At 41.1% G+C, this 26986-nt stretch overlaps 2 protein-coding genes across 2 annotated transcripts in view; one reads left to right on the top strand and one right to left on the bottom strand.

Moving 5' to 3' along the window:
* kcnq3 (potassium voltage-gated channel, KQT-like subfamily, member 3) overlaps positions 1-26986 on the bottom strand; it is a 111101-nt gene that overhangs the window by 81322 nt on the left and 2793 nt on the right. The gene's annotated exons all lie outside the window — the stretch shown is intronic.
* On the top strand, positions 10709-14327 carry LOC130178586 (tripartite motif-containing protein 16-like). The gene has a single exon (XM_056390950.1). It carries the CDS (start codon positions 12071-12073, stop codon positions 13742-13744), a length of 1674 nt encoding a protein of 557 aa, XP_056246925.1. The 5' UTR covers positions 10709-12070; the 3' UTR covers positions 13745-14327.

The following is a 26986-nucleotide window of genomic DNA, read 5'->3' as shown; positions in this document are numbered from 1 at the left end:
GGGTTGATGGTTTTCAGAGGAGATGCCTGCACTTCCTGCTAACATTAACTTTTAATGTTTAAGGACTTTATCACTAAGGAAGGTCAGTGAAACCTGATGTCAGGTGATGTGTTTACATAAATCAGAAACCTTCCTTTGCCAGGCTGAGAGATTCAAAATAAGACATTTAACATTTTAACATTTTTAAAGTGGCATTACACCAATTTTAAAAATGAGGATCAGTTTGCTCCTCATGGTTGTCTGGGAAAACTGTTGTGTAAAGTCGTCTGTGGCTTTGAAGGAGTTTTGTCATCAGGGTTATAGGTCAAGTCACTATCAACACTATTAAGTTTCACTGTGGGAATTGTAGGATGCAGTGTTTTTGGAGTTACTTGCAACTAAAAGTCAGGATATCTCTACTTCTGTTTCTTGGATTTTATTTTCAGTTTTAGCCAAAACTCAAAAAGCTGAAAGTAAACCTTCTAATGCATCCAGCAGGTACAAAATGCACTTTTGATATTTATAAAGAAACTGTATATAAAGGTCCCATATGGTATAAAGGTAGATGTCCATGTGTTGTTTGATTATAAAGCAGGTCTAGGTTCTATATTAATACTGTGAAAGTATCAAAGCCTCAGTCCACAGAGAAATGCACACAGCCTGTATTCAGAAACTGAGCCTTAAAACCAGCCGTCAGGACTTCTGGAGCTTTGTGATGTCACAACAAAGCAGTCACCAAGCCCCACCCACCTGGACCCACCATCCAACCTTTGCAGGATTTGGTTTCTCTGAGTGTTGAAATGAAATCTGCTATATTTTTATTACATCACTCAGAACACAGTGAGCCAATCAGAAGAGAGGAGCCTTTCTTCTGATTGGCTCACTAACCTGTTGTTACTAGAGATGTAAAACTACATTGAGATGGTTTTTGGTTCTTAAAACCGCAAATATATCTTCTTATGGATCAACACTTTGAATAAAACACAGGAGGAGAGGAAAATATGGAGCTTTAATGTGGAGCCATGACTGGATCCACGCTAGGTCATAACTGATGGCAAAACCAGTCCAGTGGACCAGTATCAGAGCAGAGTAAGATACAGAGTTTTGATTTTGCATTTTACAGACTGAAGGAAATGAAGACTACAGCTGACCAACGCCTTTGTTTATGGAAATGAGAAATGCCAACAGCAAATTATATTAGCTTCAGCAAATTAACATAAATCTGGTGGAAACCTGTTCAAACACCGAACTAATACTTGTCTGTCGTCTCATTAATGAGCTCTCTGCAAGCTGGTGTCTGTCCAAAGGTCAGTTGTTAGAGGAAGACACACCACTGTGTTACACTGCAAGTTGTTTGTTTTTAATGATTTTTTTTGGCTTTCTTACCTTCATTTGACAACAAATGTCCTCAAGCCAGGAGCTGAACCATGGACGTTAAGGTTACCTGCTATGAGTCTTAACAGTTTGGACTGTGTGTTTTTGTAGTTCAACAATACAGAAATCTGCTCTGGTCAAACAATCAGATGATTGCACCATGTTCACTTCAGGTGTTAAAATCTCTCGAACAAACTTAAAGTAAGGTATGCACATCATAAAGAGATTTCAATTTGATCAACTTATTAGTTTTTAATTAGGACCTGCAGAATTTGGAGCAAGTACCTACTGAAAAAAAGTGTGACAAACTCGTATGTTTCAATACTCTTTGCAAATGAAAAGTTATTTTTGTGAGTAATGGTGATTGTGAGTGTAGGAAAATGTGAATAAGGAATGTACACAAAACCTGAATTACACTGAATATACTGCTGGAAACAAGATAAGACGTGTACCAGAAATAAATTTCAACAAACATAAGAAAAAAAAAAAAAGACTTGTAGCATCTCGAATGAGCCAGAAGCACTTTGTGATTCAGACGGAGGAGGCAGGTGGGTTTTCACATAAGAATGTGTCATTAATGTAAAAAAAAAGAAAAAATCAGCCTCAACTTCCACAAACACAGTGGGAAAAAGAGGTGGTGATTTTCACCCGGAGGTACACACAGGAAGCTTTTAAGACAAGTCTGGGAGCCACAGCCTGGTTAAATACGGTCGGCCTCAGACCATAGGCTGTCACTTTCCAAAATGGATCCCAGGGAGGGGAAGAAATAAACAGCAAATGAATACACACACACACACACACACACACACACACACAGAAAACAAACCAACAGGAAGCTGCTGTGGTGTGTGTGTTGAGCTGGAGGAAAGAGTGCGAGAGAAAGGATGGAAAAGGGACTGTCTCTCTCTCTCGCTCTCTATGTGTGTGTGTGTGTGTGTGTGTGTGTGTGTGTGTGGTGGTAATGATGGCTAATGTTTCCTGTCAGGAGCGCTAACAGCTAATGGAGCATGAAGCTGCACTGTGTCAGGACTTGTGTGTATGTTCTTATAATTTAAAGGTACATTCCTCAATGAAGAAGTTCCTAAACTTTCCTTCTCAGTGATCAGATGGATTATTATATAAAGTGATTTATACTAAAACTCCAACGATTAGTTGATCAGTTACTGATTATTTGGGCTGTTACTCACACAAAACTAGACATTTTGTGACGCAACCTGGTGCTCTTTGACCACTTCCTGATGTTTTACAGACCAAACGATCACTCACTTATTGTTCTCGTGAAGCTGTTCGTTAGCCACCTCTAGGGTTCATTATCTTTTAGTTTTAACAAAGACAATGTTAAACCAAAGTGAGGGATCGCTGCTGGACTTTGCTTACACCAGTCTGACGTTTTCAAAAAGGCTCAATTTTATTTTTGGTGGACAAACATAAAAACAATGACAGCTTCCTGTATTGACAGTAAGAACTGTCCAGCAAAGAGAACTGACAGGGTTTTATTGTGGAACAACCACCTGCAGGAAGTGGTGAGTTATTGCCCCCTAGGTGGGTTTTATTCAAGGTGAGAAGCTTGTGTAGGTTTTTAGCATTATTTTTTGTCAGAGGAGCAATGTTTTGATAAGTAAACTGACTGTATATGCTGGAGATCAGACATGTACACACACAAACGCACAAACACACACACGCACACACAAGCAGGAAATAACTCCTGCAATGTGTATGAACACAACCAAATTGCATTACAAGAAAAAACAGATGTGCAGGCTAATTAACTGCAAATTCATTGTTAACACAAACTGTGTTAAGAACACACACACACACTCACACACACACACACACACACTACAGGTAGACTGAGCAGCAGTCAATCCTCTTGCTCAGCCTGTTGACCAGGCAGGACAGAGTGAGAAGCTAACACAGTTAGCGTGGAGCAGCTCAGCCAAACCAGCACCTCACTAATTCCTTCAAACAGCCCAGAGCTTGTCTCTGATTGGAGCAGCCGCTCATACATCACCAGCTTATGAAGAAGAAGCTCTTGACCGAACCTGGAGTGTAACGACATGGAGCCTGAGATGAGCCGGCCGTGATTCACAGACAGCAGCGCACTCACTGCTCACAATCTAATCCAGAGCTACAGCACAGTGAGTTTATGACCATAACATATCTATTAAACCATTTTATTCTTTTGTGTCAGCTTCAGAAGCTCCAGAGACATACACCAGCTTCTTCTGCTACAGCATGAAGCCAGAAAACTTTAACTTTAAAGATGAACACCTAACGACTCAGCTGCTGTCTCTGGGTTTCTGACACTTCCTGCACGGCAATTCGGAAAACAAATCAGAAGTGTTCAAATGTTCCCTCAGAAAAAGCTTTTAGTCTGTCATTTACCCTCTTATTGATTTTCTTGGTGGGCCTTTAGGTCTTTTTCTCTCTCTGCACAGTACAAACATCGTTTCTGACGAAACTCCCACGGCAGGGAACGAGCTGGAGCCTTCAAACATTTGCATCATGTATCCCGAGGCCAGCAGCAGCCCGAGGCCGTGCTGACCCACTTTCTCTGTAAACACACTATTAGAGAGAGGCAGCAGGTTTGTGGCCACGCCTCAACCTCCCTTCTCTCAAACGCTCATCTATTAAATATGGCTACAGACATTTATTTATTTATACACTGAAAATTCATACAGTCTTTCTGAATGTATTTTATGTTATCTGTTACCATTTAGTTTTTTGTTTTTCTTTACATAGCACCTACTGATTCTACATAAGATCGCACACATCCCTTAATCCCCATATTGTGTTTGGTTAGATAAACGACCCAAGAGAAATCCTTTCAGCTACACGGCTTCACCTTGAAGTGAAGAGACTCACAACACTACATCATTGAGAAAAGATAAAAAAGAACAAGAATTACTGGAAATGCACAAAAACCCTCTGACAATAACAAAAGCTTCTGCAGCAGCACAACACCCCAACAGTGTTTCCGCTTTTCATGCACTTTGTCCAAACTCTTTCATAGTTTAGTACAAATAAAACTAAAATACATCAGAATCTTTCTTTTGCTTCTTTTCAAAAGACAACCAAAAGTTCCAGTAAACATTTTATTGAGTTATCTGAATAAACATAGGATGATACTGAAGGACCTGGTCCTGGTTTTATTCTGAAAAGTTTAGGCAGTTAACTCAGTAATCCTGATTCATGCTCAACACTAACAGTTTGCATAAACAGACGTAAACCGAAGCAATTTCACACCCCATATGCAAATGTAATATATGTACATGTGTTGAATTTCCATATAAGAAACATATGCATATATAAAATAAAAATACATATGAAACCTAATAGAAAATGAAATAATTTCATACAGTATATTGACAATATGTCTAGCCATATAGCACCTATCCCTAACAAAAACCCTATATGTATGTTGTTTTAATAAACACGCATATATAAATCAAACAAATACAGTTGATGTTATACCATATAAAAATTCATCACATAAATATTTTTAATATGTGTATATATACACATTCTACTATCGGTATTTCATATATATTATAAACATATCTTCATATATGAAGGATGTATATACGGTATGTGATAATAATATATCCCATTAGTTAACATATATGGCAACATCACTTGATATACTTGATGTTATGTCCAACTTTACAACAACTTCACTGACCAAAAATTAATAACCCATTTAAAAAAATTTTAAGGCTTAAAGTTATATATAAACTAGGCGTGGCCTCTCTGAGTGATAGGTGGGTGAGCGCATGCTTGCCACAAACCGTCATGCGGCGAAGTCTTGGCTCCACAAACGCCCCAAACCAGGGAGTAAGAGGCAGAGTCAGATGCTGCCAAGATGGTGACAGTAGAGCGGCTCACTCTGAGCTTCAAAACTGCTCTTCAGAAACCTGTGGGTGATGCCACAGAGACTACATCCATCTTTATTTACAGTCTATGATGTAGCTACACTAGAGGACTGTGCTGAAGAAACAGAGACTTGCCTCATTTGCACAAACTTTCACCTTCTCCATCCTCACATGGTTGAAGAACGGTGCCCTCTGTCTGCACTGAACTCTGACCTGGTGGATCATGTCATGAGTGTGAAACTCAGCTTCAGGGTTCACTGTACTGATGCTGCGTACAGAGTTAACACAGCGATGATTTGTCAGAGTGCTAATGTGCTACACATAGCCTCGGCTCCGCGGGCTAAATCTGTCAACCAACCACACACAGAGCGGCAGATCTGCTGCTCTCCATGACTCGCTGGTTCAGATCCACAGAGGCTCTGACTCATCCCTCTGTATCATGGGAAGTTGAGGGGGGGTGGGGGTGGAGGAGAGAATTGGTAATTGTCTCTAGCTTGTACAATTTATCTTTGTGTCCAGTGGAGCAGGTGTGCAGTTTACCTAATCTAACAACATGTTCATAACGAGTTACAGCGAATGAATTACTCTCACAGTTTATCTGCATCAGGGTTAGTGGGGAATACATCTTGGTGTCTGGTGGTCAGACAAGAACATGCATAAGTGTGTTACTGCACTTACACACAAACAATATAAATCATTCTGGGCTGTGTGAACTTGCTATGTCATTTTTCTATAGACTGCAAAACAAAACAAGGAAGCTAGAATCACTTCATCATGGTTGTCTGCCTCCTCCACTTAAACTAGTTTCAGGTTACATCCAGTCATATAAAATGTGAACCATTCGTGTGAAATTGTGTCATAATTCCTGTGTGAAGACTTGCATAATGAATAATGGATAAAAAGTGTTTCGTGAGGTCATTTTGAACTTTGACCTTCAGCCACCAAAGTCTAATCAGTTCTTCCTTGAGTCCAAGTTAAAGTTTTTACCAAATTTGAAGAAATTCCCTCAAGGCATTACAGAGATATTGCATTCACAAGGCCAAAATCATGCTTTGTGAGATCATCATGACTTTGATCTTTGCCCTTTAGTCACCAAAATCTAATCAGTTCCACTTAAGTCCTAATGAATTCCAAGTTCCACTGAGGCATTTCTGAAATATCATGTCAACCAGAATGGGATGGACGGACAACCTGTAAACAATATGGCTCCAGCTCTGACTGTTGCCAGTGTGGAGGAATAGAAACACATTGACAATAATCCATTTTTGGTTGTAATCTCACTTTGAACTCAACACTGCTTTTGAGTGCAGTCGGTATAAATGAGTTACAACAGAAAATGCTGCCACATTCATCAAATTGTGAGAAATGTCAGGTCGTGTGGGAGCGGGTTATTTTTACCGTCATCTTACAGGAAGTGGAAGAGGACTGAGGCAGTCTGTGAAAATCACTGACACGGTGGATTCAGACAGGACTGAAATTACAGACAGTAATGATTTCCTCCACCCCGACTCCCCCTCCTGCACAACCCCGAACAACTCCTCACTGGCTTTGACTTAGAGCATGTAGACCACACACAATGGCTGAGCGGCGGAGAAAGGGATTGTGGGATTGGAGAGGGGGGGGTTCCCTTTACATAAGCCAGATCTCCTTTCTCCTCCCGGTAAGATCATCCTCCTCAGGGTCCGACTCCTCCACCTGCACCTATTGATCACTGTCTGTGTGCACGACTTAAGTGTGTGTGTGTGTGTGTGTGTGTGTGTATGTATGTGTGTGTGTGTGTGTATGTGTGTGTGTGTGTGTGTGTGTGTGTGTGTGTGTGTGTTGGTCTGACTTAGCACACTTTTGGGGACACACGACCCCGCCAGTTGATTGGGGACAGCTTGTCGAACTGTGAAAAACGCTGATTTCTGGGTCAATGGTTAGGGTTGGGGTTAGTGTAAATCTCCAGGAAGTGAATGTAAGTCAATGTAATGTCCCCAAAAGTGACAAAAGTGAACACTTTTACTAATTTAATGACTACTTTACCACTACTACTACAAATGTTGTTGATGCTGTCAATAAACTATTGCTTTTTATATTGCACATGTACAGAACAGCCTACATTACATTGTGTAAGAATCAAGTGAGGAATTCAATTAAATACATACGATGACAAATCAAAGTGACTCTTCATATTGCTGTGTAAAAATCCAATACTACTATAGATATCCAGAGATATCACAGGGCTCAGTATAGACACTACAGAAACATCTCTGACTGCTGACCTCATGATATTGTCTTTCTGCCCACCCCTTATTTTCTGACAACATAACATAACATGTTTTTTAGCTTTGGTCTCTATAGCTAATATCCTCCTTCATGACAACTGTTTATGTAACTCACCTGTTTACATTTTATTAAATCTTGTACATTACTGTGATCCACTCAGAGAGAAAGTTTGGAGAGACAGACTATCTTTCTTATTTAGTCTCTCACGCACAGCCTCCCTCTGGATCCACAATAGTTTACTCTTTATTTACTTCAACTCCAGAACGTAACAGACTTTATTAGAGACAAGTCTTTATGTCTAACTCCCTCTGTTTGACATGTAGAGTTGGTCATAACCGTTAGTACGAAGCCTCATTTTCATTTGATCCTATTTATCGTGTTATTACAAATGCTTCCTGTAATCATTTCAAATTAAAAGCCCTCTAGCGTTTCAGTGGGCAGAAACTCTTTATTTCTTAACAGGGATTTTATTGCTGTGCTGCAGTAAGTCTATTGTCTCATTTCATGTTGCTGGTGTTTCTGTTGTTTACATGCTATTCAGAGCTGCTAGTTTCTTTGGCGGTTAGCAATGACTTCACTCTCTCCCTCCCTCTCCCCTGGCCTCTCTGCTTGGTGTGTCTTATGTTTAGTTATTCCTCTGTCTCCTTTAGGAATAATGATACATGTAATCGAAGTAGTCTATTTGCTGTGACGAAGGTGAGGCTCAGTGTATTGGAAGTGCTTTTCAGCTTCCCCTATAGTTCCCAAGCAGCCAGGAAACCAGAGCGGCTCAGTAGACTCCCTGTAACAAGAGGTGTAGTCCCAGGCAACCAGTCAGCATCCATACAAGGTCCAGTCATGAACCAGGTTTATACCCAGTATACCCCCCCCCCCCCGATAAGACCTGTTGAAAATCCATCAGCCTTTAGGTGGATTGTTCCTCTAAATGTGTGTATATAAACTATATGCTTCCATACAAATCATACTAAAAAACGATTGCCCTAATGTGACCTTTAACATAGCCATCTGTTCCTATGTTCCTAGATGCAATCATTCATTTGCACTGGAATCAGACCAAAACAAAGGGTCACAGCCCACATCCAACGTCATCCATCACCGGCCACGTGTTAATTACCAAACGCCTTAACCCTCTCAGCAGAAGCCAAATCCAGTGAGGATCATAACAATAAAACTATGAGTAATGATTCATCTTTGATGAGACTCTGGGAAGTCACTTATTACTCTGTTTCCCAGCATCCTTCATTTGAGCCGTAAAAGCTCTCTGTGTGACAAACGAGCCGAGGAATTATCGTTAGCCACCTGCTAAACTGCAGCTGTGCCGCTCCGCCAACTCACTCTGAAACATAACAAACATGAAATATGACAGCGTACGTGGTCAGTGTTGGCATTGCCTCAAAACAAACTTGTTTTCTTGTGGTGACTGCTCTCGCTTGTGTAACTTCACCCCTTCACATGGCAACACGTTGTCTTTGCACTCTGAGAACACATGTTCAGGACATATAGGTCATTTTTAAAGCTGAGTTCAGGACTTTAACATATAAATTAAGGCTACATTCAAGCAAGTCCACGCAGTCAACAGCAGGTAAATCTCTGCATTCTGCAGTATATATATAGGAGTTTTAAATATGGTGTCTGTGGTGACTTTCCTGCACTAGAGCACTGGTAATGATGCATTTTACCAGCAGTGATCGTTTTGCCAGAGCTACTGTAGCGATGGAGACTGAGCAGCTACAGCGATGGAGGAGCCCATGGCGCGAAAAAACCTAGGAAACATTCAAAAAAAGTTTCTGATGCTCCAGATAAATAAAGAAAGAAGGATTAGAGTCTGAAGAAGGAGGAGTCTGGGGAGTGGAGTAGGCTATGTAGCTATTACATTTTCACCACCTAAATAATGTACTACAGTCTTGGAGCTATGGCAGCTGTGGTTCAAGAGGTAGAGCAGGGCATCCACTAATTAAAAGGTTGGTGGTTCGATCCCCAGTTTCTCCAGTCCATATGTTGAAGTGTCCTTGGGAAAGATATGGAACCCAACATTGCCTCTGTTCCATCCGTTGTGTAAGTGTTTGTATTCAGGCCTTCCCCAGTCTTCATCAACTCACTTGCACTTGGTCCAGAATGCAGCCGCAAGGATGTTGACACTAAAAAGCGTGAGCACATCACCCGAGACTCAGCCTCTCTCCACTGGCTCCCTGTTCACTTTAGAAAGACCTTGCTGATTTCCTTTAAAGCTCTTAATGTCCAGGCCACACCTCACATCACAGATCTTAATCACTGACACTCAGCTCCTACATCTCTCAGATCTGAGAGCTCATCCCTCCTGAATATCACACAAATCATGACTACAACTAAAAGGTGAAAGAGCTTCTACAGTCGCTGCTCAAAAATGATGGAACCAGTTGCCATTAGAAATCCGATGTGTTTCCTCCATCTCAATTTTTTAAATTCAAGGTAAAGAGACATTTTTATTCACTAACCTTTTAGTCGGTTGACATGTTCATGATTGTGTATTTGCTCCTTGTTATTTTCTTGTGTTTGTTAGTATGTCTACATGTCTCTGTATACAGTATATTGACAATGCTTTCCTTGTGTTACTTGCTTTCATTTATTACATTGCAGGTTTAAATTTTCGAAAACAGATATTACTATACATGAATATAAGTGAATCTGTGCTGATTGTTTCTGTGCAGTTTCTTACTCTGATGGGAAAAAACTGCAAACCGTCCTGACTGAGGAAACTGCAGAGTCTAACATTTAGGATACAGTCAGATTAACTGTGTCACACCACCCGCTGTTAATTCATCTTTTTTGACATTTTTTCTTTTACTGTTCTTGAATCGCAGGAAAATAGTAAACAATGCTCAAGTTTCCAACCAGATTAGACAAATCTTTGCTGGGTTCATGAGAAACTTCACAGCAAAAACCAGGAAACAAGCCAAAAGATGACATCCAGACACGACATGTCAGAGATGTGCAGGAGATGATGAACTGTCAGCACATCTGTCATGGCTATAATGTTGTTGATAATTCCCACTGGAACTTGTGAAATTGTGAATTAGAAGAATGAAATGAGAAAATGTACAGTGAGGATGAGTCTGACACTCTTCACTGACCCATACCTGAGGATTAGAGCGCTCTGCTGCACAACCTGACGTAAATGAAACCTGACGGCATCGTTCTTAAGCAGGCTGAGGCCTGAGGCAAACAGCCCCGGGGGATGTTGGAGGTTGGAGCCTCTGGGCGCCATGAGCATTACAGTTGTCTGGGTCAGCGGGAGGAAAAAGAGGGAAAAAATAATAAAGCACAAAGGGATGGAGGAGAGAACGGAGAGAGCATCAGAGGAGGACATGTGCAAACACTGATAACAGCAGGACAATTCAATTTGCTCTGGTGTTTGGGGTAATTGTGCACGCGATGAAGACAACACAGTGCTGCCCCCGCGGTATCGTCACGGAAACGCCAATTAATGTGGATCAGAGAGGGTCGGATGCTGAATCACAGATGAAATGAGTGATTGTCGACCGTGACGCAGACACTGAGCACGAGATCATACACACACACACACACACACACACACACAGAGTGAGGTGCGTTTGGTCTTCTGTACTTCTACTGCACATCACAGTGACGGACATGTTGCTGCACTGAGAAAACATTTACGTTTGTCATTAGGAGAACGATTCCTTGGCTGCTCAGTCATCTACATCATGTGATCACTCAGCACTACACACACCTCTGACACCTCTGCTCTGATTTTATGCTTTCTCTGTAGTCCATTTTTAACTTATTTTATTTATTTATTTATTTATTTAATTTTTTTCTTGTTACTGTTTTATTAATTTATTCCATCTTTAATGGTTTTAACATGTTTTCTTTTCAGGTTTTTCCATCTGTTGTGATTTAACCGGTGGTAAAGCACTGTGCTGCATTTCTTGAATGAAAGGTGCTATACAAATAAAGTTCATTAATATTATTATTTTTTTTTTTTTATTACAGCATGTTCAGTATTGCTGGTGAATATATCAGTAGAATTGACAGTTTCACTTTTCTGTTCATGAAAGTTGTTCCACTGTATTGAGAGAACTGCATCACTTCTCAGCTAAATCCATATTCATATCCAAATACAAGTGAAGCTCATCCTGTCTCTAGTTTGATAAATATATTGGTTTGTATTAGGACTGTTTGTCTCCTGAAAACATCAGCAAACAGCAAAGAGGTCGACACCTGCAACCAAAGGGATCAGTTATCTAAACACTGATATGGACTTTGTGCTGTTGTTATCTGTTTATGGTGAGTAAGTCTGGATATTTCCAGTCTGGATATTTCTCATACTCTGAACTTTATGTTGTCAAAGCCTGATAACCCTCCCTCTTCTTCCTGCTCTCAAACACAGCCAGCTCCACTCTGTCCATGTATTTCCTTGTTCCCTCCCCTTCAGATCTACAGTTTGAAGATGGGTGGAACCAACATGTGGTAGAGGCCTGTTCACTGCAGAGACACATGTTGTTCAGATCAGAGCTCAAACTGGTTTCAGTTCTGAGGAAGTGAAACTCAGACAGTCGTTGACACTGAGAGGTGACATGGCGCAGAAAGGAGTTCAGCTGGACCGGGAGACCTTCTCTTGTTCCGTCTGTCTGGATCTACTGAAGGATCCGGTGACTATTCCCTGTGGACACAGCTACTGCATCAGCTGTATTAAAAGCTTCTGGGATGAAGAGGATCAGAAGAGAATCCACAGCTGCCCTCAGTGTAGGCAGACCTTCACACCGAGGCCTGTCCTGGTGAAAAACACCATGTTAGCGGTTTTAGTGGAGGAGCTGAAGAAGACTGGACTCCAAGCTGCTCCTGCTGATCACTGCTATGCTGGACCTGAAGATGTGGCCTGTGATGTCTGCACTGGGAGAAAACTGAAAGCTGTGAAATCCTGTCTGGTTTGTCTGGCCTCTTACTGTGAGAAACATCTCCAACCTCATATTGAATCCCCTACATTTAAGAAACACAAGCTGGTGGAGCCCTCCAAGAAGCTCCAGGAGAACATCTGCTCTCGTCATGATGAGGTGATGAAGATGTTCTGCCGCACTGATCAGCAGTGTATCTGTTATCTCTGCTCTGTGGATGAACATAAAGGCCACGACACAGTCTCAGCTGCAGCAGAAAGGACTGAGAGGCAGAGAGAGCTCCAGCTGAGTCGACAACAAATCCAGCAGAGAATCCAGGACAGAGAGAAAGATGTGAAGGTGCTTCAACAGGAGGTGGAGGCCATCAATGGCTCTGCTGATAAAGCAGTGGAGGACAGTGAGAAGATCTTCACTGAGCTGATCCGTCTCATGGAGAAAAGAAGCTCTGATGTGAAGCAGCAGATCAGATCCCAGCAGAAAACTGAAGTGAGTCGAGTCAAAGAGCTTCAGGAGAAGCTGCAGCAGGAGATCACTGAGCTGAAGAGGAAAGACGCTGAGCTGAAGCAGCTCTCACACACAGAGGATCACAACCAGTTTCTACACAACTACCCCTCACTGTCACGACTCAGTGAATCTACAGACTCATCCAGCATCAATATCCGTCCTCTGAGATACTTTGAGGACGTGACAGCAGCTGTGTCACAGCTCAGAGAGAAACTACAGGACATTCTGAGAGACACATGGACAAACATCTCACTGACACTGACTGAAGTGGATGTTTTACTGTCACAACCAAAGCCCAGGACCAGAGCTGACTTCTTAAAATATTCACAGGAAATCACACTGGATCCAAACACAGCAAATACACTTCTGTTATTATCTGAGGGAAACAGAAAAGCAACAGTAATGAGTCAACAACAGTCTTATTCTAGTCACCCAGACAGATTCACTTCATATTGGCAGGTCCTGAGTAGAGAGAGTCTGACTGGACGTTGTTACTGGGAGGTGGAGTGGAGAGGAGAAAGAGTTTATGTAGCAGTCGCATACAAGAATATCAGCAGAGCAGGGAGCTCAAAGGAATGTAGATTTGGATACAATCACAAATCATGGGCGTTAGATTGTAACCAAAACAGTTTTTCATTTAGTTTCAACAACATCAGCACTCCAGTCTCAGGTCCTCGGTCCTCCAGAGTAGGAGTGTACCTGGATCACAGAGCAGGTGTTCTGTCCTTCTACAGCGTCTCTGAAACCATGACTCTCCTCCACAGAGTCCAGACCACATTCACTCAGCCTCTCTATGCTGGACTTCGGTTTTACTATTATGGAGACACAGCAGAGTTGTGTAAACTGAAATAGACAGAAGTGAGTTCAAATGTGTGTTTGAGTTCCTAAATGTATTTTGTGTCTTTGTGTTTGTTGCTGAGTCATCGTCAGCACTTTGACCTCTTCTGGTTTCTTGTTGTGTTGATGTTGGAGTTTCTTTAGGTGGAGCTGGAGCCATGGAGGATTTCACTGCTCAGGAACATTTGTGTTGATGTGTTTGTCTGTTGTTGTTTGGGCCTTAACAGAGAAATCACCAGACCTTCCTTTATCACAGATGTGTTGTTCTCACTGTGTAAAGACAGAAATCTATAATTACATTTACATTTATGTGTTTGTCAGATCAAATGTTGTTGTTGTTTAAATCCACTTACAAATAAGATGTGAGGTTTTATCAAACTGTAACTATCATGATAATAATCAGTGAGGAGATGATTCATTATTTTCTTTTCCCTCTCTGAGATTCAGGTGAAACAAACTGAATGTGTGGATGAAGTGAATCTGTTCATGAAATCACTGAACGAGAGTCATTGAACAGACTTTACTGACTCAGTGTGTGAACAAACTGAAGCTTCACGTCATGAATAAAGTTGATTTTCCTCAAGAATCAATCAAACGTTTTCCTCTGTCTTCTTTCCAGGATCTGATTCAGAGCTGATGGAGAAAATGTGAAACTGATATGGCCTCCGTATTGTTAAGGGGTCAGGATTTTTCAAGCTGTCCTTCAGCTGGAAACGGAGATATCATAGCGTTCAGTATTGACAGTACAGAAAAGAAATATGAGTATTTATATAGTTGTGCTGGAAAAAAGTAGTTTTCTTCATTTCTTCTCCTTATGTTGTACCAGTCTTCATTTGGACAGAAATCTGTGTTTGCTTTGATCAGAACTACACACTTTAAATTTGGCTCATGTTGTTAGAAATAAAGGTTATTTCTTTATCTCGTACTATATGTCTCCACAAAATGTATGATAGTATTTCCGTGGAGGAGATTGAACACACACAGCTCCCTTTAAAAGAGAAAGCTCTACCTTCTGTTACATTATTTAGCAGCATGAGTGATCTGCAGTTTCAGCGACACACAGCAATTTACAGGCGTTGTGCAGTAAAATCAGGAAACAGTGTGTAAGTCAACCCTAACACACTCTCCAGGGTCGTCCTGCTGCGTTGACACCCTGGATAAGACCCGAGGGCTTCGTTATGTCCGCCATCATGAAAGGCGTTTTTTTTTCTGCAGAGATAAGTGCCTTTTGACAGCTGATCATATAGTGTCCACTCATCAGGACGGGACGGAGGCTTTGAAGATGATTCCCAGCAGAGCGGAGGAACGTTTCCACACACACACACACACATCTGACTCATCACCTTCATCCATTCAGCATAACAAATACATCCAACCATATTCTATTTCTCATTAAATATATGCAAAGGGAATTTCATGATGATGAAGTGTTTGAAACTGACAGAAGTCTGTTCTCTTTTAGATGAAATAGCAGCAGATTTCTATAAAACTGAACAGTCACATGGACCTGGCAGCAGACAGTAACTTCCTCCCTCACCTCGGCTCGCAGCCAGCTCAGTGGGAGTGACTCCTAAATGAACATGTAACTTCAGGCTGTCAGAGCGGCTGCAGGCGCCGCACTCCAACAGTTTCTGCTGCAGGACGAACAACGACGCGAGGAGAGGTAAAGCTAACGTCAAAAAGCAGCTGCTTCTCATGCATGTCAGTGATTCAGACCTGGAGCAGCTGTTTTTTTTTTTTGTTCTACTTGTCATGCATGAAAAACACAACTTATTTTCTGATAAGTGAAAGGATGTCATGCTCCTTCACAGACCTCTGGATATAGAGTCGAGGTGAAACCACAACTTCGTTAAAAAATTAAAAGTCTTGTTCTCATCAATATGTGTAGATAAAGATGGTTCTGAAAAACTATTAAATCAATGTACGTTTTTTGCAGCCTTTAACGAACACCATTTCCCATAAGCCCTAGCTGTTTCGCAGGCTAAATGTCACGGCTCATCAGAGGAGACATGTCCAACGCGAATGCTGCAGAAGTTTAAAGACAGCAGAGATTACAATTAATGCTGACCGATAAATCTTATTTTTAACGTCATCCCGATATGAACATGTGCGATAAACACATCGCAGAAGACTGAGAGAAAATGTATTTACACACACACTCTGACACACACACACACACACACACACACACACACACACACACACACACAGGGGACAGCACTGAGGTGGCAGTAAAGACAAGTGAACTCAAGTGAACTTTTTACCGGAGTTGACAACAACTACAGCGGGAGTTGTGAGTGTTCTCACAACAACATCTAAACATGTAGAAAAGACATATTTTTAACTCTTCTCATCCACCGTGGTTTGTCTTACACGAGTGCAGCGCGCTAGCGTTAAACTAACAGTGAATTCTTATGAACAAGCCAAAAGCAGAACTTTCTATAGACAGTTAGTTTCATTTGTCCCCCAACCCCTCACCCCACCCCACTCTCTCTCACTGTGGCTGTCACAATAAGGCAAAAATGCACATAAAAATAATTTGAAAAAAAAAACCACCTTCAGTCAGAGACTGTATCGCTCTTCGTTTTTCATCTGATTCTGCTTTCAAGTCTTGAATTGTACTAAGAACCCTAAACTAATCCAGGTTTCTGTGTCAGCCTCCACCTCTCAGACTCAGCATGAGATGACATTTCTAGTTAATTGAGCCTCGGCCTTAAATTGCGTCTCTCCATGAGCGACCACTGAATGACTCTCCCACTGGTACAACAATTGGCGAATATAAATGTCATTACTCTAAATGACCACAACCACAGAGTCCATTAGGAAACCTGAATCCCAGGCTAGTAAACATAAACAGACTGCTATGGTAAAACTGCTCCACAGAAGTATCATTATAAATGAGACTGTTGCCATCGACTGAACTCATGACACAGAAATCCCCAGTTTATCTGAAATTAACATGCTGTCAGTAAACACCTCCCAATCCCTAGGCTCAGTTTCTGAATACAGGCTGTGAGCATTTCTCTGTGGACTGAGGCTTTGATACTTTCACAGTATTAATATAGAACCTAGACCTGATCTATAATCAAACTACACATGGACATCTACCTTTAGACTATATCAACCTTTAGGTAATAATACATTGGACGTGGGAAAAAAATAAAATTTCGAACTGCTCCTTACTTGTTGTACTTGTTCAAGTTTATAAATTAGTCTATAACATCAGGCCATTTGAAGTAGTTTGCTTGATCTTTGAGTAAACTAAACTTAATAATAAATAAAAATGGTTATTATTATTTGTATTTTTATTTGTAAATTTAATTTGGCCCACCCTAGTTTCATGTCGGCACAGAATATATCGGCTACTATTTTACAGGGTGACGATAGAATGATCTGACTATAGATAAGATTGTGCAAGCCTAGTTCAAATTAATTTGAACAATATCAAGATCACATTCATATTAAAGTTACGTGAAATTACAGTTTGAATTTGTTCAGACTTGACTTCTTTGACAGCCCCAGTCTCTATGTTCATTCATCTTTATCTGATATTAATAAAATTCTAAATCAAACCTTCATGATTATTGTACTTCATTTCCAGTACAGAATCTCTGCTGAGACTGACTTTGGACCCAAACTACCCACATACAAGACACTGTCCTGCTGCTGAAAGTCAAAACCACAGTGTGGTGTGCGTCCTCTTGATGTGCCATTTGCAAGGCCGCGCTGGTTTCATAAGATAGCATCCGCCATAAATGTGCAATATTCTGCACGAGCCTTGCTTGAGGCTAAAATATTCATAGAAACTCTGCCACAGCTTTAGTGATGAACATCATTCAGTGTCTAAGTGTGAGATTCCCAGGACAAAGCCATCAGTGTTTGCTGCACTCCAACTGGAGCAAACACGGAGAAATCAATCCACTCCACCTTAAGAGTGATTACACGTCTTTCAGCGACAGATACAACAGATGCGGCTGTGACTCATTGAATGTAGGAACCGAGGTTACCTGAGTTTAAATACACCCCACTTAATTCACTGGACCCTTCAGCCCTGCAGGAAAAAGGGGAAGTACAAGGTCTAGACTGAAGGGGGGGGGGGGGTGTCATTTTAGAAAGTATAACTCATGTTTAGCTGTTGGATGAAAATGGTGAGTCTACAAAAATGTTTTTCAAACAGGAGAAAGTGCCTGACAAAGCTTTTTCTCTGCCGTTTGTGGGTAACAGGGATCAAACCATCAACAAGCTGAGACATGAAGCTGTCAGCCACGCTTCACAGAGAGACACTCTATCAAATCTTCAGGCTCCAAGGATCCTAGAAGTCACTTATATCAGCATGTAATCTTTCAATCCAGATATTAAAGATAATCACCAAAACTGCAATCTGCAAGTTATTTCCTCCAGGCCTGAGGCATTATGAGCTTTCGAATCCTGAACTGCTTCCTCTTGAGTCATCTAGTTGTGAGCTCAATTAGCTCCTCGCACTCAGCTAACATGCACTGTTTTCCCCGCTGTCGTGCACGGTGACCAAATGACTCTCGCCCTGTGGAATCTGCTGCCAAGCACTATGTAGAGTTACTAATTGCTAATGAGAGCTCATCATCGGCCCTAATGAGCTGCGCACAACGCTTCCGGTCTCCAACTCCACTTTGTTGGTTTCATCCTGCTCCCGTTTGATCGGGTCGGTTTAACCCACAAGCAAAGACCCCCGTGTCCATCGGAAGAAAGAAAAGGTCAGAGACGGGCCACTGAAGTCTGCTGTTATTCAGAAGTTTAAGAGTTGACATCAGGGGACAACAAAGAGAAGACAGAGGAGAGGAAGAGAAAGAAGTGGTAGTGCGTTTTATCTTTGAGTTTGAAGTGTATGTAATGGCATTTACGAGATGGTAATACAAGTGTTCTTAAAATCAGTCATCAAGCAAGATCTGAAGAAGGCCACAACAGCTTGGTTAATGGTGATCTGAGTCTGAGCCGTCAAGAATCTCCAACTGTGTCACATCCATTTAGTTGTTAAATTGTTGTCGATGTTGAAACCCTCTGTCCAATAATCCTCCAGCCACAGGCAGAACCAAAACAGCTGGACTAACAGCCAAAACATTTTTGACGTTCGTGAGCTTCCGTATTCCTTAAAGTTATAATCCTTGAAAATCATTATTTTACACTTTTCCTGTGTTTTATTTGAATACAGCCTGTGTGCATTTCTCTGTGGAATGAGCGCTTTGATACTTTCACCTGCTTTATAATCAAACAACACACACACATCTACCTTTATACTACATGGGACCTTTAAGATTTTCAAGAAATCAAACCCCATTTTTGTCACTATTTATCGCTGCAGCAGCAATCCAAAGTATATAGATTCTGTGATTCTCTACACAGAAGAAAAAAATGTATCTGTTCCCGGGGTCAGAGCTGAGCGCAACTGTGCCGACTGAAACAATGTTAGTTTGTTTGGCTGCACTGTAGCAGATACACCAGCTGCTCCTCTGGTGCATTTCTGACAACATAGCTGCAGAATTTTGAGACCAGTGGTGTTATACATTTCACGTATTGACCCCCCCAGTGACCCTGGCTGTCACCTCATCAGCCAGCCTTATTTTGTATTCCTCTTTCTATTACATTTATTTATTTATTTTTTAACCAAACTTCAAACCTGTAGGTATAACAAGAAGTTAGACTGTGAAATGCCAAACTCAAACTGATGCAACTGATGGAAGGAGACAAATCCCCCCTATCTAAAGAGGTCCTATCTGAAATAGGAGTCCTAGTATTAAAGTAAATCATAAACTGGCCCCAAATCTTTAGAGCTGCACAACAGACAACAGGGCAGTTCATAAACAGGTTTGTTCAGCGCCCTTGGAGCACAAAACTGAAGTCTTCAGTCATGACACCCCAGATCAAGGCTAATGGCAAATTAAAACAGCACATTTCTTCAAACTACATGGAATTTTCAGGCTTGTTTGTTGATGTATTAGGTGCTTTTCCACCCAATTTCCTGTTGCAGTAACAATTCAAGTCGAGGACAAAACAAGAACACATCAGCAGGGGAAACACATTCCTCAGCCTCTGGAGCCGACATGGCCGCTTTCACTAATAGGAAGTTAACAACACGACCACTCTGCCTCTTACTAAATGCATAATGTATTGTTCGGAGACAGAAAAGGAGACAGCGGCTGCGCCTGGAAAGACAGAGGTGACGCCTAAGTGTGACATTAATCTGATGCAGCCTGAATTCAGATGGTAATTTGCTGAGGTTTGAGGTAATTATGCGCATGGTGGTTTTCTCTGCGGGGCAGAAATAGATTCTGTGGGCTCAGCAAAATCAGAGCAGATTGAGAGTGAACTGAAACTCGTCAGTGAATTGTCAGCTTTGCTTTTGTTTCAGTTTGACAGCAATCAAGCTAAGTTCTCGTAAGACATAAGAGCAGAAAACTGAGCTGAGTGTTACAGTTATATTTACATTTTAAATAGCCTGTTATCATTTTCATTATACTGTTCAGGGCTGCAACTAACAATATTTTTTATTATCTTGACAAAAAGTCTATACTCAAGGCTTGACTTGAGAGTTTTGGTCAAACTGTTTCCAACATCAAGAACAAACTTTTAACATCTAATTTTCTTTATCAATAAATTTTTCCTTTACTTTTTTGGTTAATCGATTCATTGTTTAGTCAATAAAAATGTCCAAAATGTGTGAAAACGTTCGGAGAGTCTTGTTTTATCCAGCCAACAGTCCAGAACACAAATAAATTCAGTTAACAAGGATAAGAAAGAAAGAAAACCAGCAAATCGTCTGGAGAACTGGAGAAGGTGGAACTAAAGAATGTTTGGTAAATTTACTTAACAAAAGATTAAATGACTTAAGTATTAAATGACTAATCATTTCAGCAGTGACAGTATTATTATGCGTGTAATTTTGTAATATTCTCAATGGAGTCTGGTAGTCTGCTCAGTCTTTGCACTGTGGTCACTGTCCATGGTGCTGAAATCTCTGCGCGGACCCTCACGTTCTCAGTGGGTGAAACCTATGTGTCCACACTGTTCAACCACATCACATTAATATATTTTTCTCTGTATGTGCCTGTTGTAGCACATTATGAAAGCTACATCACACTCTAAAAGAGAGAGATATTCAGATCTGAGACACTATTTCTTGGTGGCTGCGGTATCATATCAAATTGAAAAATCTAAATGTCCTGTGCAACAGTTGTGTAATTTGTGCAATTTCATGCACATTATACTGTAATTTAGAGTTCTGTATTTGGTATATTTGAAATCTTTGGGACTTGTTGAGTACAAGCTAAAATAAGGTTCAGCCAATATGGGAAGCAAAGAAATCTTAAAGAACGGTTGAAAGTGCAAGTTAATCCCTTTAACTAATGATTAATCACCTTCAGTATTTTATCAGTTAATTTTTGCATCTACAAAATGTTTTTTAAAAAATCCCTGTTCTAATTTGCCACAGCTCAAGACGTCATCTTCATCGGTCTGAGATGTAACGTTTATTATCATCTATGACAAAGGAAATCCTCCCATTTGAGAAGCAGTAACCATCACATTTTTAGCATTTTTGCTTTGATTATCAAAACAATCAATCGATTCATGTGCATCTGCCAAACTTCCTCCTGCTGTGAAAATGCAACCAGCATTAAATATCTACTGTCGAGCTGAAGGAGACAAGACACTCTCCAACAGCCTTTAACTAAAGAAATAAAACCTGTACACACTTTCTCTTTTAAATGTATCCACGTACACCATGCTGGTCTGAAACATTTAACCTGTATCGGTGTGTTGGTGTGAAGGGCCAACAAGACCAACAGCCTTGTTTTAGTGGGATGACAATGCAAGTGTGACGTTAATCCAGAAGCTTTTTAAAGGATCTTATGATCCTGCCAGGCTGGAGGATCAACCTGCGGAGGAGCGTCTAATCCTTCAAACGGATCTGAAAACATGAAAATCACAGACACTGATGATCTGACTGAGATGATTTGCACCCACAGCTGCTGTGGCTGCTGTTGTTGTTGTTGTTAAAGGGAGGGAGGGGTGAGAGAGCATGTCATGGGTATCAAAAAGACAGAGAGAGAGATATGGGAATTATGCAGCCGTGCATTCTGGGAAGGAGCCCTCCTGTCAGGCTTGTCTGGATGCCAGGACGAGGCCAAGGTTCACCACTGATCTGCCACCGAACTGCTGATGTCGAACATCTCTTGTTTCCCTCGCTCACCCTCCACATCTCTATCTGTCTCTGTTTATCTCCCTCTCTCTCTCTCTCTCTCGCTCTCTGCTTTCACACAGGCTCGCTCTACCTGACTCTCAGCCTCCACTGTAGATCTGATTTCACTCTCTCCTTAGTGTTGTTATGGAAACCAAATTTTCGGCACTACAGTTCCTCAGTCCTGTAATGGTAGCTTGAATCTGATACTTCTGCAGCCTGACATTCCCTCACAGTGCCGCCTCCAGGGGGCGTTCAAGTCGGGGCAGGGATTGATAAAACAGAGGTTTCTGCAGTGTTGACCAAACTGAATTTAAGACTTTTTTAACACAACAAGCAATGCAGAACATTTTTCACTGTCAAAGAACGACAGAAAACAAACAATAAAGCCTAGAAGTATTTATCAAGTACATGAATTCCTTGACATTCATTGACAGCTGTATATAACAAATATTTCTTGTCATATAATGAATTAGTTCATGTGAGCTGGACCCATGTATGCATTACTCAACAGAAGAGAACTGGGACAGAGCCTCTGTATGAAGTGACTCTTCATATTTCTTGTTTAAAAGTCACAGAGCTCGGTTAAAAGACTAAACAGACAGGAATTACGATCCTAAGGAGACACACAATGACCCCCAAATGAGACAAAACAACCACAAACAGACGCAAAACAGCCATGGAGAGATGCAAGACTATCCCAAAGAGATGCAAAACAACCAATAACACAAAACAACACAAAGAAACACAAAACTATTTAAAAGACATCGTATAGGGGGCAGTTCCCTCTTCCGGTATCACAACAAAAAAATCACTGACTTTTATATCGCAGTCTTAGTCATGGATTCAAAACCATTACACCCGTATTAAAAAGGCACCAACAACACACAGCGTAGCTTAGCCTAGCTTAGCAAATTCAGAGGACCGCATCAGAGGGAACAACCTGTGTTCTCCTCAGACACACCTGCACACGGCTTGTTCCAGCGTCTCGGAGAACCTGCCACGGTCCTTCTGTGGATCTCAGCGTCTTCTAAATCAGCTGCATCGATTATTCTTGGTGACTGAAAATGCTACTGAATGAAGTCACAGCTCGAAGGTTCAACCGGCTTTCCGCTTCCAGCCTGATTGTTCAATATTGATCAGTTTTTGGCGTAGGGTCTTTTCCTGCTGCCAGATGTGGTTGAGAGTAAATGTGTGACGCTACTGCAAAGGCTTGACAGAAAGATCCTCAGTGTGACGATGTGGACGGAACAGTCACAACTAGAAGAGTGCAACGGACAAAATGTGTGTTTTCATATAGATCTGATGGAAATTTATGGCTATAATCAAGAGAATAAATATCTATAGAAATCACAGTGATGCACAATCCAACTTTATGCTATAGAGCTGTGACTACCTCTTATTTTCTTGGGCCTCCAGACTCCAAATTTACATATTTAAATTGCTTGCTTTATCTGAACAACAGTCAAAAACCCCCAAATATTCAGTTTACTATCACAGATGTTTATAAAATTTATAAAGATTATCAAATATTTAAATCTGAGGAAGCTGACACCAGTTGAGTTTTCACTCATGTCTGCTGAAAACATGATTTAAAAGACTAAATAATCAAATATAATCATCATTAATTTCCTGTCAACCAAACTAATTGACAATCAGGTTCCAGGAGTCTTTGTTGATTCTAAGTAACATTTGGTAAAGCTGGAGAAAACTACTGATGCAGACTCCGTCTCTCTCAGTCCTCTTTCACTTTATTGAAATCAAAATGCTCCTCATTTTTGCGGGGACCCTTTAAAACCTCCTCCAGGGCTGTGGGTGTTCCCTGAACGTCACGTGGTTCACCAAACTGATCAAGAGCCGTAGAGGTAAAAAAAAAAAAAAAAATCTACTGCCAGCTTTAAACTGAATGATCCGGGTTATCAGTCAAACTGCCAGAGGAACTGTCACACAGACATTTTGACCTTGTGATCAGATTTGACCCAAGAAATTCATCATTAAGAACCACCTGTGGAGGAATCTGGATTATTCTACTTACGCTTTACTGGCTTTTACTTGAACTAGATTTTCATGTTCAGTCATTCAAAGACAAGCTCATGTGTCAAACCAGAATCACCATGTCAAGGTAATTCTGCCTGCGCCACTCAAACTAGTTTCAGGTTACATCCCTGTTTACCCTGAGTCATTAAAACATGAACCATCTGTGTGAAATTTGGTCATAATTGCTGTGAAGTCTTGAGTAATGGCTAAAAAGTGTTTTGAGAGGTCACACTGACCTTGACCTTTTTTCCGTCAAGGCACTACTGAGATATTGAGTCCACAAGAATGGGATGGGCAGACGGACAAGCTGAAAACAAAATGCCTCCTGCTCTGACTGTCGCCGGCGCAGATGAATAAAAATGAAAACATCTTTGTATGTTGATTTTGGTTGAATAAAGCAGGAAGCTGTTGTAGGGGTTTCATGTTCCCTGTCGAGTTTTAACACATTAAATTTTACTCTGGTTTTCTGGCAGCGCGACATCTCTCTCCTCTTCATACTCCTGTGTTTCTCCTTGATTCTTTATCTGGGTCCCCCCATCTGTTCCTGCTCTGTAATCCCCGTCCCACTTGCCTCTCCTCCCTATACATGTGTCACGTTGTTGAAGTGTTGCCCATGCATCATAATCCCCCCCCCCCCCCCGCTGTCAACACAAACCCAAACTAGACCTATGTTCTATATGTTGCTGAGTTGTGTTCTTACATTATCCCAAATGTTTACATCAATTCTCAAACCAGAGAAATCTGATTTTAATCCTGGTAATGCTCATATCCTCTGTGTGCACGTGTCAGGGTTGTGTTTGTCTAAAAGAAAGCTTAAAATTGACTTTTATCCAGTTTTAAGTCACATTTTAAAGATACACTTTTTACACCTTGGTCGTTTTCAACTATATATTCTAAATTACATTATTTTGAGATCTGTTTTTCAGAGAAACAAGCTGAGCAAACGTTAGCAGCAGCTCCATGACCTCCTGTGTTCACCAAACAACATCAGAGAAACACTGATTTTAACATGAAACTCTTTCATTCAGTGTTTCTACTTGTTATAATCAGCTGGTCTGTTTGTTGTGGAGAGGAGGAGATCTCTGAGGATAATTCAGCTGCTGGTAAAAAACCTCCTGAGCCACTGACACTGAAGGAATCCAAACCTTGAGAAGCTGATGGCAATGAGAACAACAACTCCCATGATCCCACGCTACTTCATGATGTCACCAAACTCTGTCTTTTTTTTCTTTTCTTTCTTTTTGATTCAGAGACCACTAGTGGCAGAAAATCACATATTGTGCATTTAACTCATAAGACGACTGAACCAATTATTCAACCCAAGTTCACCTAAGTCACATTTTTTAAAAACCTTAGCAAATAAAAGCCTAGCTTTCTGCATGGCTGGAAACCACTGGTGTTGTCTTTTTGTATATGTAGTTGTGTGAATGGAATTTAGGTAAATGGACCCTTTAAATACTAATTCAGTTTTTCAGTGATGTCATAGTTAAATAAAAGTGAAATAATCCTACAACATACAGCACTGTATATGTAGGAAATTCAAACACCATTAGTTTACACACACACACATACACACACACACACACACACACACACATACACACACTGATTTAGTTTGATTCAGTTTACGCTGACCTTGTGTCACCCTGCAGCTGATATCACCTCTCTGGATTCATCACTTCCTGTCTGCTGAGACGATTTAACCTCACATTAACCCGGGCGAGTCTCTCCTCTTGGTCAAAGCTGCTTTTTTTTTTTTTAAAGTGTAGCTTCATGCTCAGTGCAGCTCTGACACCAGCAGCCCATATGGAGCAGCCATATTGTGTTACAGAGCAACACGCGTGCTGTCAGTCGAGCTGGAGACACGCGACAAGCCGAGGGATGAGTCAGTCTCTGCAGACTCGTCTCAACACAAAGCGTTTTCCTCTCTTGTCTCTGAGTTACTGAGCCAAGAGGAAAGTACAGAAACATGTTGCCCCGGTCAGCAGGTGAGGGGAGGGCAGTGTCTTTAAGGATTTTACTGCCCTGAATAAAGACTCTCCGACGGTTCTTCCTAAAGAACCAACTGAACCTCCTTCACGTGAAGCCAAAACCATCTGTTCGACCCTGATTTCTTCATCTTTAATGTTTATGCATGTTTGTGCAAAGCTGCAGCTGATGAGTTTTGCAACTCTGGGCAGCTACACAACCACAGTTTGGAACAACAGTGAATTTTGAGATGTGCAAGCTCAGGAAAAACAAACAAACAAAAAGGTGTTTCCCTGCCCGCTGCTATCGACTGAAATGTTTCCAAATGGCTCCGACCGAGGAAAAGGTCGACAGCTCTGAGATACAGGCTGAGAATATTAATCAGTGTTTCACCAACACATCATCATCATCATCATCATCATCATCATCATCATCATCATCGTGACGTCTGAAAACACACACAGGCTGGGAGTAATAATCAGATAGAGGGTGAGACTGTTAATTATCTGCTGCTTTATTAAATCACACAGCCTGACCGGACTCGACTCGTCACTGACCGACAACGTCTTCCAGTAAAATGGACTTTGGATGAAATGAGAGTGACAGAGCTTCATCTCAGAATCAGCACTTTTTTTAACAGATGATGACTTTTAACTCCAGCTGACGGATTTTACAGCACGTGAACATGGTGATGGAACTTGTGAAGAATCACAGGCTGAAAGTGAGGACGAGGTGCAGGTCCCCGGTTTATAAGCCACTAAACACTGTAAAGTTGTTTACAGTGTTTTTACATGATTAGAAACAGGTAGACAACACATACTTACATGAAGTGGACAGGTGCAGTACTTAGAAAAAGGACGGTAAATGAATAAATAAATGCCAAGTATGATAATAACCCTGCCCCCCCCCCCCAAAAAAGGGAAAAAAGTATATTAAATTTTTTTAAATTTTTTTTTACAGTTTTACACATTATGCAATTTAATTAAAAAAATCCATCTAGGCGGACTTCTGTGCTCCACGTTTTGTAGACCACATTGAGCTGA

Source organism: Seriola aureovittata, chromosome 12 (assembly GCF_021018895.1).
Source record: "Seriola aureovittata isolate HTS-2021-v1 ecotype China chromosome 12, ASM2101889v1, whole genome shotgun sequence".
Taxonomy (NCBI): domain Eukaryota; kingdom Metazoa; phylum Chordata; class Actinopteri; order Carangiformes; family Carangidae; genus Seriola; species Seriola aureovittata.
This window is presented reverse-complemented; position numbering and strand designations above follow the sequence as displayed.

Bases quoted from the DNA above. Each gene is read 5' to 3' on its own strand.
- LOC130178586 (XM_056390950.1), top strand. From the start codon at position 12,071: ATGGCGCAGAAAGGAGTTCAGCTGGACCGGGAGACCTTCTCTTGTTCC.